Below are 15636 nucleotides of genomic sequence, written 5' to 3'. Positions count from 1 at the left end.
CAGAGCGTGTAAAATCCATTTCCCATGCTGTGCTTTGAAATGCAGAACCGAGCCACCTCTCCCCAGGAAAAGAGAAGCACATTTATTCTGTACAAGTTCTTCTGTAACTTCGAAAGTGAAATCAGTTATTAGGCAGCATTTACAAGCGGACCCCAAAGCAATCTGTACTACAGGGGATTTGGAAACTATATGTTTGGAACTCTTTCATATTCAGCAGGAAGTATTGAGGATCATTGGTGTAATAACTATCATGGGTAAGTCATTTCAGTCTGTAAATTTTACATTGCTGTCAACAGAAGCACAATCGACCATTGAAGCTAGCATTATCAAGCTTTTATTTTTTTTCAACTATTTGTATTACTTGAAAAGACATGCTATAAAATCAAGTCATTCACGCCTAGTTAGATGATTACATATTGGGATGTTTATCTTGCGATTAGAGGAATTAGACAGAGGGTTGTGGATATATAAAAAAAACAATGTTTTCCATACAAACATGTGTCGATGAATTATATGTGGTTTCTGCATGGTCATCTTTTGGAGCGTTAATGAGCTTAGAGGGTGCATGCGTATGGGTCTGTACTGAAAAATGGGTACAATAATGGCCAAACGGTCCAATTAACAAACACGGTAAACCGAAAGAAAAGTAAACTGTATAACTTTTAAACACAAGTTAAATATTCTTGGGAGTTTGCATTCCTCCTTTAAATAAGATAGATAAATGCATCCTGAGGGAAAATAAAGGCCGGTGTCTAACTTCTATCTGTGTTTTGAATCTCGATTTTAATTAACAATATCCTTGCGTTTTATTTTAGCCTAATTATTAAAGAAATGAAAACTCTCGTCTTGTGATATGAGAATATTACAATTCAAAGAGCAAATAATATGGTAAACTTGGTCGCGTATACTTTGGTTTGTAATAAATCAACAGAAAACATCTGAAGGTTAAAAAAATCATACAAAAGGTTAATTTAAAAATAAATCTTGTGCCATTTTCGAGCCTTTCGAATAAAAGTTCCTGGCGACTGAAAAAAATATTTTTCTAAAGAGAATTGTGCAAAAGCTAGCGACTACAGATGATCACAATTTGCACTATTCTTGGTTGACTTCTATTTGAAATCGCCAGGAACTGTGATAGTACTTAATGTATGAGTTTGAGCCGAATGTAAGCGTTACACTGTACAGGCCAACACGACGGATACGCTCCATAAACGTAACAAAGTAGAGCTTGTCAAATGTTGGTTAACAGAACACAGAAATACATCCGCTGTCTGATTAGATGCTTGGTTGTAACGTCTAACTGTAGTTGACTTTTTTTCTGAATGCGTCCTCTTGTTCTGTTCTATACCAGAGCCAGCGTTCGGGGAGGTGAACCAGTTAGGAGGTGTATTTGTCAATGGCAGACCACTGCCTAATGCCATTAGACTGCGGATAGTTGAACTGGCCCAGTTGGGGATTCGACCATGTGATATCAGTAGACAGTTAAGAGTTTCACACGGCTGTGTCAGTAAAATCTTGGCTCGGTACAACGAGACCGGTTCTATATTGCCCGGTGCGATCGGAGGCAGCAAACCCAGAGTAACAACCCCCACAGTCGTCAAACACATTCGAGCATACAAGCAGAGGGACCCCGGGATTTTTGCGTGGGAGATCCGAGACAGACTCTTAGCCGATGGGGTCTGCGACAAGTACAACGTCCCTTCGGTGAGCTCCATCAGCAGAATCCTGCGCAACAAGATCGGAAACTTGTCCCAGCAGAATCAATACGAATCGAGCAAGACTCCAGCGCACCCACCTCCACAGTCGGCTCTCCAGTACAATGCAATTTATTCCTACTCGAGTCCCATGACAACGGCCGGAGCCAAAATGCCATCGTCGCCCGGTGTGCCCGCAATCCCAGGACACATGGGAATTCACAGGACCTGGCCTTCATCGCACTCTGTCTCCGATATACTGGGTATTAGAGCAATAATCGAACAGCAAGGTAAGCTGCAGCACTCCAGTACAATGTCGTTCAGTAAAAAAGGCCAAGGTAGAGCAGCTACAACATCAAGCCTTTTGTTTGTACCTCAGCACTTACAAAATCGTTGTATTGTATCCATAAATAACAAAGAATCTCCGATCACTAAAAATCCAGCTAACACTGTTTCCCACTTTAGTCTTAACTTTACTAAAGTGCATTGTACAGTTTTTTTTGACTGCCCCTATTTTCTCTCCATATAATAAATTGAACACGAATTTGTGAAAACCAAAAATCTTCAATTTTGATTCAGTAGCTGTTCCACTGAAACCCACCAAAACTAAAGTGTTATCCTAAATTTAAAGGATTGTTCTCTTTTTAGTGAAACAATTTCAGAAGTACCCATTTTACCAAGTTGCATTTTAACTCTTCGTAAAAGGAGGTAAGCGAGGATTTGAAAGTTCCATTCCAGTCAACTATTTTTGGACCGAATTAAATACCTAACGCAGTCAATTTTCGCAGTCTTGTTAACAATACAAAATAAAGCCATGTCGCTTCCCACAGAAAATGTCCACTCTTATTGTCACACGACATAATGATTTCCTCTCCCACTGATCGACTGATTAGAATGGTCTGCTATTTATACCTCGTAGTTTTTGATAGTTGAACACCGATTATATTTAAGTTTTTCGCGATGATTTGTGTAATAGGAACATTTCTCCAGGGCAGTTCTAGATTGATTGCGAAATTAATTAATACATTAATTGTCAAATATATTGTATTATTGTGCTGTTTCTGGGATATACAAATAAGCATTTTTTTCTTTTTCGGGTCAGTTTACTGGAAATTCGTCTCTGTTGCCCCTTCTCAATCTCAATTTTATTTTCTTTTATTTTCACATACAAAAAAATGTAATTAAACGGTTGTTGGATCCAAACAATGATATGCCAGCTTCGGGAATCGCCAGCTTTTATTCAAAACAGATTTAGTAGTTGCATCGTTTTTACTCTGCGATGTTAAGAGATGATAGCTCACGCTTACGATAAAGCTACCTGGAGAAGTGTCTGCTATTAACTGCCAATGTCAATTTACTTTTTTAAAACCATCACGATAAAATATCTTGACCTGAGACTGAGAGGAAATACATAATTAAACCTCCAATTGCATTTCCTACGTAATAATGTATCGCTTCGGGCTAAAACGTAATACATAAGACCACAAACTGCATAAAATGAATTCTGTAGTTATGATTTTGGGAGAATCAATTGAAATTTAAGTAGGAGGATTAGTAGCGCGTTTCCACTGCAAACAACCATGAACAGAAAAGTTAGGACTTGATACGGAAGAAATCAACTTAAACTAGACTTGTCATCCTTGGAGAACATTTGTCGAAACATCGAAAGCTCGTATTGAGATGTTCGATTTGAAAATGATTTTTTTTACAGTAACTGGCTTTTCAAATTAAAATACATGAATACTTGTAAAATATAATTTGCAAGGACGTTGGTTACGCGTATGTTTTAAACAAAAATGGTGACGTTTCAGAATGCACTGTTGGAAGTACCGTACATCAGAAATAATCTTCAAACTCTAATAACAAGACAATTTGTGGAAATATTTGATGTTCAACAGTTGGCTTTCTTATTCATTAATGTGTAACATATTCGACATGTTCCAGACCGCCGAGGAGTGCAAACCGGACTCGATCAAATCCGATGAGTTTAGCAGTAATGAGTAAATCAGCCGAATGGCACCCCAGCAAACTTCATCTGGTCGTCTGCACCAATTTTTTTTTTAAATGCCGGAATCATAAGGGCGGAAATAGAGAAACAAATATGATGTCTACTACAAATATTCAGATACAAATCATGTCATATAAATATTTTTGTTGTTAGGTGCAATTCCCATTAGTGACTGTTCTTCCTATCCTACGAAAGTGGAGGAATGGAACAGTATAAACAGGAGCCACTTCCAGTCCTCAAACCAGTCTGCAGTGAATGGACTGGACAAGTCCCCACTGGAGCAGGAAGTCAAATACACTCAGGTAATTGTAGCTTGCCTTTCCTCTCAACTAGACAGATTACAGCGTTTACAGAACTCTAAACTACAAAAATAAACACGTTTCAACAATTACAACCCATATGTAATTAGTATTTTAAATTGCAATGACTTTTATATAGTGGGAACCTGTAATTAATTTGTAAAATCAAGGACGAGATAATATGCTGTAGACATTTTTAAAACAAAAAGGAATAAAGGGCTAATATGAAAATACCATCTATTTGTATTTTAAAGGATATTAGCAGCGTTGCTGATAAGTCGAAATAACATTCCATTCTTAGCAAAGACGGAAACACCATATCGCAGAATGAGAAAAACTGTAAAAATAACACGTTAAAAGTAGTCTAAGATATTTAAATATATTAATCGTTTTGTTGCCAATTATGGGATCACAGTACACGTTGTTCACTGCAACAGAAGAAATCAACCGTTCACTGTAACAAAGTAAATAGATTGATGATAAACTCGCTAAATATGGAAAAATAACCTAAATTTATCTTTTATACTAATTTAAGATGAACAGTAACAGCATTTCTATACTCTGGTGTAATGGCTATAAAACAACAGTTGCCTGAGAATGGGGGAGAGTAATTATGACGGATTTAAGCCAATAAATACAAACACAAATTGTTTTCCTCGGAATTATTGTATTTTTCACAAATGCCTCTTTAGCAAATCTTCACACCAATTTAGAGTTAACTAATTGCCCTGAATGGGACGAGGAAAGTTTTGTAAAACGTTTGGGGTGGGGAGAGGGGAAAAAACAATGATAAACTGGTATAGAACGATTAACTGCTCAGCACCTACACGAATATCTAGTTTTTAGTATTCTAATACAAATCTGTGCAAGAAATTTGGCACGAGGGATTTTTAAATGAATATAATTATACCCCTACCCCGATCGCTCAGTACAATTGTGCTTCATTTGCTCGATTGAAATAACGTTTCTAACAATGAAATTGTCCAATTAGCCACATCTCATCTAGAAAAAAAATACTGCTAATTTTTTAAAAAGGAAGACGGCGGTAGTGATTCGAACAAAGCATCGACACCCTAGGCACAAAGTAAAATGAGTTTTACGGTGGAAGAAAGAACAGTTAGTTGTTGTAACAGTGAGCTATTCCTAAATATTTTCTAAGATCATTTCTTAAAAATCGAAACAGGCTGAAGGCACGGCTTGTGCGTTTTATCAGCTCACTTGACTGTGTCTAATAAGTGTAGCGGTGTCTAATGATAGGCGCAAGTATTAGACTTAATATAGTGCAACTAATTAAACTCGACTTATCTCCTATTAAAAGCGAACTACATTACAAAGCATCACGGCGCATTTTTTTTATATAGGATTGAATAAATTGACGCTTGTACGTGCATTTCACATTGGATGTGTTCTAGCAGATTTAGAACAGTAAACATAATGCAGTCATTTGCTATCTACGTGGCTTGTATTAGTTCCACTGTTCTGTTGTTCCACTGTATTATTTTCAATTGTATTTGTGCAGTAGCACAACTCATTCACTTAATCATATACGAAGGGGAGCACAGGCACAGCAACAGTGTGTGTTAGGTTCTGCATTTTTGTTTAATGGCACTGCGTTAGGAAGCATTATGTGGGAGTAGTCGTCATTGTGCTGTTCGCCCTTGTCTTGTGCTGGCCTTCACTTTGCCATTATTTTCATATATATCATTCTGAGTGCTAACTCAGATTTACTGACAACGTTCAAACATGTATTACACATGAGCACGTTAGTCAATGCACTCAGGACAGTGACTTTTTAAATTGGGAATCTTTTTGCTGAATATTTTAAACACATTATCAAAGTATAATCTGTTATTTATTGTAATCATGTCACGGTTTCCAATCTTTTAGCAGTTATTTAATATGCATTAATATATATTTAACATACCGAAATATGTTAATTTTCCCGAAATTAGGTGAAGCCTACGTGTAGGTTAATCTCACTTTAAAATATTTCGTCCACTTTTGCATAAATTAAGGTTACCTGATATTTCCACCAGATGACTGTAAATTAGATCTTTCTAGTATACTATTAAAATACTGTTATAAACAAAACATTTTTTAATATTAAGTACACTACCTTTTAAGATTTGTCAATGTGTTCTTATTACATCAAAATGATCTAAATTATAAACTTACTCCATCATACTTCTAATGATTTAGTCTTGGTGTGATTGGGTCGCATGCTGCTAATATAATAAAGAAAGAATATATAGTAATTTCAACTGATTATCTTATCTTCATTAAATAATTCAATGATCAATTTTTATCTTCCAGGGTCCTAATGGTCTGCCTGCAGTTAGCAGCTTTGTCTCTGTCCAAAGTATGGCTCCTTATCCTCAACCTACACAAGTATCTCCCTATATGACATACAGTGCAGCTGCCTCCAGTTACATAGCAACCCACGGCTGGCAGCATGCGGGTGGCAGCACACTACCAACTCACAGTTGTGACCATCCCACACCAGTGCCATTCAAAAGCATTCAAGCAACCAGAGAAGGTAGTCACTCTGTTGCAGCCTCTGCATTGTAGTATGCAGTTAATTACAATTCAAAGTCTTAGTGTCAGCATCAGAACAAATATAGTCCTAAACTTTGATAAACACAGCCAAGAAGAAATGCCTGTTTCGTGGCAATTTCAAAAACTTTATTTTGCTTGCTTTTATTTAATGAGCTATTGGAATCTGAATCTCTTTAAAATACTAGCACCCCCTCACTTTATCATAGTAATTATGTCTTCTGTGGGACGCAGATGATAACATAATTGGCATTTAACAAACAAAAATCTGAGGATTGAATCATACCTATGTTACCATCCAGAGATGATAAGTCCAAGAGCTACTTGTCATATCACTGTGTGGCTGAGATGCTTGTTGGAATCCGAAGTAAAAGTAAGCATTTTCATTTGAAGAAGAAAACTCAAATTCTCCATCTTGCCTTCTCTTACATCACTGTTCCTAACATTCAATCATGGAACAGCATTGATTGCAGTTCTTTAGAATAACTGTGGTTTGGACAATCCCAAACTTCTGGCTGAGCAAGAAAGTGCGGTGGCAAGTGCCCTGTTTAGCGAGGGTGGCAATATTACTGAAACTAGGGTACTAATGTTAAGTCAAGGAAAGTAGAACAAAGTTAAAATTTCAGAGGGGCAGATTTTCAAAAATTCATGCAGTCATGGATATTAATAAATTGATTAATTTGTTAAACTGGTCACAAGGACCACAAACCATTCAGAACTGTTACTTCTTGATTCAAATTCAGTTCCACCGACTTTCCTTTTATTAGCTTATCACAAATATTTTGCAAACAATGGCAGACTACTGGAAAGCTCTCTAATGTGTCCATTTTTCATTTGAATCATTATATGACTACAAGAATTAATATAATAGTATTCTATAATGTGTTGCATTGTTTTTGAAATGTTTGGGGGGAAAAAACAATGACAAGAGCCTACTAAGAAAAGCCTTTTGAACTTTAGTACAATTCCTATCAATTCCATTGAAAATCTGATCCCAGGTGTACCCTTTGCAATATTCAAAAAAATACAGATGTGCTTATATATATCATCACCTTCTTCTGTTAAAGTAATAACATCTGAGTAACTGGACCGAGAGAATGAGGCAAAGTATTGTAATTTAATTATTTGGTTAAGCAATAATCGATGGGAGGGAGGACTAATTATGGAACAGAGACTTTCTTCTTTGTAAATATAAATAAAATGACAAAATTTATTTTCGTATTATTGTGTAAGGCTTTGCTCCCTGACTGTTACTGTTGGCTTTCCGGCAAACATATTCATCGATGGCAGGATGCCCAGACACTTGAAAAATTGGACATTTTTTTGTTATTTTATGTACGTACGGTAGAAGGTTCAGCATTTTTTATGAAGGACATTTTCTTTCTTCAGCAGAGGACACAAAGCCAAACAACCCTCCAAGTAAATCTACAGGATCCTATGCAACCTCACAGGGTCATTACACAGCCCAAACACAGCTAGAGTATAAAGTTAGCTATTCGAAGACCTGAACAAAAAGTCTTTAAGAAGTTGATCAGAAGGTTCAAGCTTAATGTGAAACCAATATATGGACTCATACTATGGACTTGTAGCATAACCACTGTGAAATGCAACTTCTACTCTAGTTGATGGCTATAGCACTGACCCTACAATTCAGGTGAAATGTTAACATGTTTTCCTGACAGTTCCCAGAAAGTTTCTGTTTGAAATGAATGTACATCAGCTCGCTGTGAAGTTTACATCCATGTAAATAATCATTTTTATTTGTAGGTATAATGGTGGTGGTAAAAAGTATGAATATAAAATTTATTTAATGGTAATTAGTACTTTATGTAGCAAATATCCAGTAAACTAGGCCGTACCTGCAATTGGGCAGTCACACAAAAATCTGTACTCCACGCAAAACATAAAGAAACTCTCATCATTCTATATTGAAACATTTTTTTTTAAAGTACATTAATTCTACATGTTTCTGTTGTGAGATTAGTTCACTGCTCTCACAGCTTCTCTCAGCAAAGCCTTCTATTAAACCTGTTCTTCAATAAAGTTCAGGATGGATGTATAAAAAAAATTAAATCATTTTAAAAAGGATGTAGATCATTAGGCTGTACCTGTATATATTTGTAAGAAAGCCTTTTATTTTTATATCATATCTAAATTAAAAAAGCGTGAATTACAAAATATTTGTTTTATTCAGAAATGTAAAAATTGTTGTACTTTTTAGTTAATCATCCTAGGTTAATTTATTGACATGAGGAAAATACTTTACAATTATATAATTTTGTTTGCTTTGAATACAGATTCTGGTGAATGTCCTCTGAAAAAAATAATATTCTGCATGTTTACACAGTTTATTGAGGGCACTGTCACATGATGTTTCATAAGAAAATACAACTGTTTCAGTGATATTTTGTTCTGGTTGAATCAGAAGTTTTCCTGAAGCCAGGCAAATGAATATTCATAAACCAAGAGCATAACTGCACCCCCTGGAGTCAGAGAGGGATGAAAACAGAGAAAGCGATCAATGTAACTTAGTAATGGATTTTAAAACTACAAACTATTGAAAACAATCAAATGTCTTTAATGCTAACATTTTTGATTAGAGTATATATAAATACTAAGATTGGGATTACCTGGCCCTAGTCGCAAGATCTTAGGTACCAAGCCTTTGTACAATGCGAAGAATCTATCAAATGGAAAATTTATATATTTGTTAATGTTGCTAACAAAATGCTCTAATGTCCGCTGAGGAATTCTGCTAAGTAATAAATGAACATATTCTTTAGCTCAGCCTCTTCCCCCTTTGAACTACAAGTTGTTATAGCACTTTGCATTTAGTTCTGTTTTTAAAACCCTCTGAAAAATGGGTGTAATTTCTAAGTACATAAATTATACAACACAACTGAAAATATGATGGTTAAAATCATGATGCAAGGTATTTTTTAAAGTTAATTTTACATCATTGCTTTACAATTTTACATTTAATAGCTGAACTATGCACTGTGATAAGATTTTCACACGTTAAATATATTTCAGGAAAATGTGAGTAATTTGATCTTAAGTAATTATAATTTCCAGAGGTTTAGTATGGACTTTCTTAAAGTAATTTTATTTTCTTCAGCCAAGGAACAATTAAAATTATGTAGATTTTGAAAATCTGCAATGGGGCACATCTTAGTATAAGTTCCAAGATGTGAATTCCAGGAATTTCCACCAGTGTCCCCATAGAGCTCTTGGGGTTAGAGGAGATACCCTAATTTGTGTGCCAATGCTGAGTGCCGACACCACTAGGGGCAGATCTAGGACACCTGTCCACCAAGGAGGCCAGAAAATCTGGTCAAACAGGGTCTGCTCCAGATGGGGGTGGGGGGGGAGGCTGTGCTGTCCCCCCCCCCCCGAAAGAATTAGTTGTTGGTCCCTTGGCTCCCTTATAGATGAGCTGCTTTAAAAATAACAAAAAAACTGGGAATAATGGTCAAGTTTCTAGCCATTCCGGTGGATTCCCGCCAAAGCTATGGAAAGAGTACACTGTGGATTTTCAGGGCCATATGTTTTACTAGGACATAATTTCATGAAAACTTACTGGAAGTGACAATGTTAAGATGATTCAACTTGTAAACTAAAAGGGACTCTTACCCTTCTTCGCTATAGATAGTCTTGATGGTGCTAAAACATGTTCTATATTTAATCACTCCTGGCTCAGGCTGTGGTCCTTGAATTCTGCTCTTTGCTACATCGAAAGGTATGTTAACAAAAGAAGCAATCGTTCCCGACAGTAATCCAATTCCAAGTTTCCTCAAGAACTCCATTGCTGGGTCCTAAAAAGAAAACAAACATAAAATTTGTTTTAGGGGAAAAAGAATTACAATTAATCAGAAATCTACATAGCACACTGTTTTGTTATTTTACCTAAACACATTAAGATTTCCCATACTCAAGCTCACCTTCTTGACAATCATACTGCCTGTGTTTTTACACATGTTCTAAATTGCTGAAGTACACATTTCCTCACACAGGATTTATAAACAAACTTCATAAAAAAGACTGGCTTGGCATATGGGGATGATTTGTATAATTAGGCCTTACAATGTACTTAGTATTACTGTATCAAAACATGAGAAATCCAAGCAACCATATTAGCTAATTGACCAGAATACTTTACAAATGACAGCAACTTCCACCATGAAATCTACCAAAATACTGATTTGTACATGAGATCTCCATATGTTAAAACATTTTTGATCCTAGTGTCCTGTGTTTTTGTTCTCTTTCCTGCATGCTTTTCTCTTCATATTTTCTTTCATGTTTAAGTTATCCAGTCTATCAAGAAGTACAAGTTTCCTGTTATTAACAATCCACATTAGTTCAATTATGGCAGTGACTGAAGTCTCTTGTATTTTTAGAAAACAGCAGCAACTAATTTAATTGACCTAAAGGATTTTTACAGTACACTACTACTTCAAAATACCACTAGTTTCAGACTTTTGCTGTATACAGTGTTATATTTGCACTCTTAGAATGTAGACACTTCACTGATGTTTTATGTTGATACATTCAAATCACCATTTTTTTCTGTTTTGTGTTAGTAATTATTTATGCAGGCCTGTCATCCACCACATTTTTATGGACAATTAAATATAATGGTGTGTAATGAATTACACTTGCAAAACATTGTATTTCAGTGTAATGCTAGTTATGGGCAACTTTTTGGAAGATTAGAAAACTAAATGATTGGTACAGAAAAGCTATGACAGATGGTCAAATGATATGTTCTTCCTGAAGGCCAATGTAATTGATGCATTGTAACAGATGTATTGCCTTAGTTTGAATAAAAGATTTGCATGAGGAAATGAGTTGTACCAAAGTGAAAGGAACATGAAAATCCATTGCTTACGTATACACTAACAATTCTTAGTTTCTGATTTTTCTTTCACTATCCAATATTGGCTATTGATTTGGATCAAATAATTACCTTATTTACAGGAATAATATTTTTCACATTGAAGTAAAATCCAAAGTAGATCATGTTGAACACACCATGTCGACCTATTGTTGCTGTCAGTCCCTTGTTCAGGCCCCGCAGCCCAAAACCCTGAGATCGGATTATTTCACGTGCATATGCAAATGTGGATGGTTGCTGTATTGAAACAAATGTCATATAAAGTTATTTTTTAGGTAAAATAAAAAATCTAAAACAAAACTGCCTTCATTTCTCTTTTATCCCGCTTAAAAAAGTGGAATATAAAATGACAAAACTGATGCAGATTGAGATCTATATGCAAAATGCAACCTTTTTAATCTGAGATCTCCTGCTGTATTGCTCATAGTGCCAGATCAGAGATTAGGGATCAGGCAGGGGCTGGGAGCACAGGGTGGGAGCTGGAGCATTCAAGATGGCTGTAAGTGGAAGGAACAGAGGATAGCTGGGGGCTGGAGGATTGACGATAAGCTACAGAGAGAATTGATCAGAGTTTAAGCCAACTACCTGGATGGAGAATTAAATAGGAGAGGACGGAAAGGGGCCAGGAAACTCTCATGGCAGTTGAAAATAGGGAGATTTTTAAAAATCTGATTGGTTATTATGGACAATGTTAGAGGCTCATTGCAATCCTGCAATAATGGAATGATATATGCAAGATATCAAATCATTTTAACCATATAAACACCAAAGCATAGGCCATAAAATTACGCTGTGGGATATTAGCATGCATTTGTCTGAAATTCCTCTTCTGCATTATTTTAGTGGAGCGGTTCACCCTTTTATATTAAATATGTAAATGTCTCCACTAAACTAGCAGGGAGTGGAATTTTGGATGAGCACATTAAGCAGTCATACGCTAGTATCCCGTACGTATTATCAGAGCCATAATCACTAGCTCCTGGAATTTCCACAGGGATTCTTCTGATCATCCACTCTAACTAAAAACCATAGAGAATTGGCGTAAACAGCCATTTAATTCATTTCTGCAGGATTCGGCCGATTTCCACTGAAATTATAGTGGGAGATCAGGAAAACCCTGGAAAAATTCTAGCCCTAGCTTTTTATCAAGGAGGAATTTTAAGGGCTGACTTGCCTGTTCCCCCCATTATGCCTGAGTGGAAGGCAAAGTGCATTTGAAGTGTGCACCACCTGCAATGACCTGAACTTGCCTGTATTTTCGAGTTCAGATGATTATCCTACCCTCAATGTGACCCAGAACAGTCTCACCCTGGCAGGGCCTTGCACTTAGAAACGGAGGTGGAATTACAGCTGCTGCAGGCCTCAGAGACATGCAGCAGCAGGAATGGCCGCTGCCTTCAGTACCTTCTGGCTGCTATCCAAAAACAACAGTCAGAAGGTTCCAGCCTGAAGATCCATGGGGAAGCTGTAAAAAATTTTAACTTACACTTTTACACCTCCCTTGTCTTTCTACCACTCAGATCCTGATCTAAGCGTGGGCTAGGCCATGCTTAGATCAGGCTATCAGTGGTAGAAAGACAAGGCCTACCACTAATTTCAGTGAACCTGGTGGAAAATGTGTCAGGAAGGCCGATGCCATCCCCTCCTGCCTCATTTCCACGGCTGCCCTTTGCTTGTGTCTGTTGTAGGTACAGTTATATTGCTCCTCTCCTTTTGGGTGAAGCTCCAGAAATCCAGTGTCACGGGTTTCCACTCCTTTGTACCTAGGAACTGAGCATTCAGCAGGAACAATGGAAAAAAACAGCCTCTTAAACCTTGCAATTAAAACACTAACATGGACTTCCTGATGGCTTTGTGAGTAAACAAGCAGCATGTTGCGGTACTGAGCCATAAAGAACAGGAAGGTCCCAGATTCAGTACCTGATCCAGGCTGAGTTAGCTGTTGTACACTGGGGCACAGCAATTGGCTTCAGTATCCCTAGGCTCAGGAAGACAAGAATCAATAAGGTTTCCTTATCTTCATTCAGTTACTTGTGCTGCCCTGTGTACATATGGGTTTTGGATTAGGCTTAGATGTGCTGCCCACTATGGTCAAATATGAAAATAAGAAAAAGGATGAGAAAAGGGATTATCAGCCTCATCAATGCTCACCCAATTCAATAGGCAGTGCAACCTTTTACAGCACTATCCCCACTGCCATGAATTCTAATGCCCAAGGAAGGCCAAAACACAGAGTAAGAAACTTGTGGCCTGTTCTAGGAAAAATCCTTGTAAATTCCTTCCGCTTCCATAAGGCAAGCTCCAGGAGATTATGGTTATCCATGATATATCAAAAATGAACATAACTAATGCCTCCCGAATAAGCCTCCCAGCACCCATTGAAAAGTCGACCCTTCCAGGCTTCACCACTGAGCTAGGTTGGGTGGTAAATTGTTAACAGTGGCCTGAAATGTCTGCCATGGAGAACTGAATTGGTTCCAGTCTTTCATCATCAGGCACGTCATCTTGGAGCCACCTCAATCCCGAAGAGACCCCACTTACCTCCTCCAAGATGGATAGTCACTAGTAGCTTATTAAACAACTGAAAAGCCTGGGTTTGAGCCCTCATTAGGTAGCAGGCACTTTTTATGAGTAACATGGTGAGCCACACAAATAACCATTACATATACAAATTCATTTCCACCATCTTCTTGACCACAGCGTGATGACACAAATATCATATTGAAAGGTGTTTCATCAGTTGGAGGTAAGGAGCTTCAGATGCAACTGCTTGCCTTTCTGAAACTCAATCAAGGTAGATACTTCAGCTTCAACAGAGCAGCGAGGCAGCGGACCGGCGAGGAAACAGAGGCGGCGAGCGGCGGTACTAAAGGTGAGCCCCGAGGCGGGGAGTGGTGTTACTAAAGGTGAGCCCCGAGGCGGGGAGTGGTGGTACTAAAGGTGAGCCCCGAGGCGGGGAGTGGTGGTACTAAAGGCGAGCCCCGAGGGGGGGAGTGGTGGTACTAAAGGTGAGCCCCGAGGCGGGGAGTGGTGGTACTGAAGGTGAGCCCCGAGGCGGGGAGTGGTGGTACTAAAGGTGAGCCCCGAGGCGGGGAGTGGTGGTACTAAAGGTGAGCCCCGAGGCGGGGAGTGGTGGTACTAAAGGCGAGCCCCGAGGTGGGGAGTGGTGTTACTAAAGGTGAGCCCCGAGGTGGGGAGTGGTGGTACTAAAGGCGAGCCCCGAGGGGGCGAGTAGTGGTACTAAAGGTGAGCCCCGAGGCGGGGAGTGGTGGTACTAAAGGTGAGCCCCGAGGCGGGGAGTGGTGGTACTCAAGGTAAGCCCCGAGGCGGGGAGTTGTGGTACTCAAGGTGAGCCCCGAGGCGGGGAGTGGTGGTACTCAAGGTGAGCCCCGAGGCGGGGAGTGCTGGTACTAAAGGTGAGCCCCGAGGTGGGGAGTGGTGGTACTAAAGGTGAGCCCCGAGGCGGGGAGTGGTGGTACTAAAGGTGAGCCCCGAGGGGGCGAGTGGTGGTACTAAAGGTGAGCCCCGAGGCGGGGAGTGGTGGTACTAAAGGTGAGCCCCGAGGCGGGGAGTGGTGGTACTAAAGGTGAGCCCCGAGGTGGGGAGTGGTGGTACTAAAGGCGAGCCCCGAGGGGGCGAGTGGTGGTACTAAAGGTGAGCCCCGAGGCGGGGAGTGGTGGTACTAAAGGTGAGCCCCGAGGCGGGGAGTGGTGGTACTAAAGGTGAGCCCCGAGGCGGGGAGTGGTGGTACTAAAGGCGAGCCCCGAGGTGGGGAGTGGTGTTACTAAAGGCGAGCCCCGAGGCGGGGAGTGGTGGTCCTCAAGGTGAGCCCCGAGGTGGGGAGTGGTGGTACTAAAGGCGAGCCCCGAGGGGGCGAGTGGTGGTACTAAAGGTGAGCCCCGAGGTGGGGAGTGGTGGTACTAAAGGCGAGCCCCGAGGGGGCGAGTGGTGGTACTAAAGGTGAGCCCCGAGGCGGGGAGTGGTGGTACTAAAGGTGAGCCCCGAGGCGGGGAGTGGTGGTACTCAAGGTGAGCCCCGAGGCGGGGAGTTGTGGTACTAAAGGTGAGCCCCGAGGTGGGGAGTGGTGGTACTAAAGGTGAGCCCCGAGGGGGCGAGTGGTGGTACTAAAGGCGAGCCCCGAGGCGGGGAGTGGTGGTACTAAAGGTGAGCCCCGAGGCGGGGAGT

General features: G+C 39.5%; 2 protein-coding genes across 7 annotated transcripts in view; one reads left to right on the top strand and one right to left on the bottom strand.

The window, feature by feature from the left end:
* Positions 1-128: 128 nt before the first annotated feature.
* Positions 129-8716, top strand: pax9 (paired box 9). 4 transcript variants are annotated; one of them, XM_067991471.1, is made up of 5 exons: positions 129-254; positions 1352-1984; positions 3856-4004; positions 6315-6537; positions 7947-8716. In XM_067991471.1, exons 1-5 carry the CDS (start codon positions 251-253, stop codon positions 8060-8062), a joined length of 1125 nt encoding a protein of 374 aa, XP_067847572.1. In that variant the 5' UTR covers positions 129-250; the 3' UTR covers positions 8063-8716. The 4 variants fall into 4 exon arrangements, with proteins under 4 accessions (XP_067847572.1, XP_067847571.1, XP_067847574.1 ...); XM_067991470.1 differs by having other exon boundaries at positions 7944-8716; XM_067991473.1 differs by having other exon boundaries at positions 7788-8030.
* The window catches only part of slc25a21 (solute carrier family 25 member 21), a 464076-nt gene continuing 456726 nt past the window's right edge, over positions 8287-15636 (bottom strand). For all 3 annotated transcript variants that reach the window (XM_067991474.1, XM_067991475.1, XM_067991476.1), the window contains 4 exons: positions 11524-11688; positions 10188-10369; positions 9185-9237; positions 8287-9037 (listed from right to left, as the gene is read on the bottom strand). In XM_067991474.1, coding sequence (XP_067847575.1) covers positions 8976-9037; positions 9185-9237; positions 10188-10369; positions 11524-11688 — 462 coding nt within the window. In that variant the 3' untranslated portion in view covers positions 8287-8975. The remainder of the gene's footprint in view (positions 9038-9184; positions 9238-10187; positions 10370-11523; positions 11689-15636) is intronic.

Source organism: Heptranchias perlo, chromosome 10 (assembly GCF_035084215.1).
Source record: "Heptranchias perlo isolate sHepPer1 chromosome 10, sHepPer1.hap1, whole genome shotgun sequence".
Classification (NCBI taxonomy): domain Eukaryota; kingdom Metazoa; phylum Chordata; class Chondrichthyes; order Hexanchiformes; family Hexanchidae; genus Heptranchias; species Heptranchias perlo.
The sequence above is the reverse complement of the archived record's forward strand: the minus strand, read 5'-3'. Positions and strand labels throughout refer to the sequence as shown.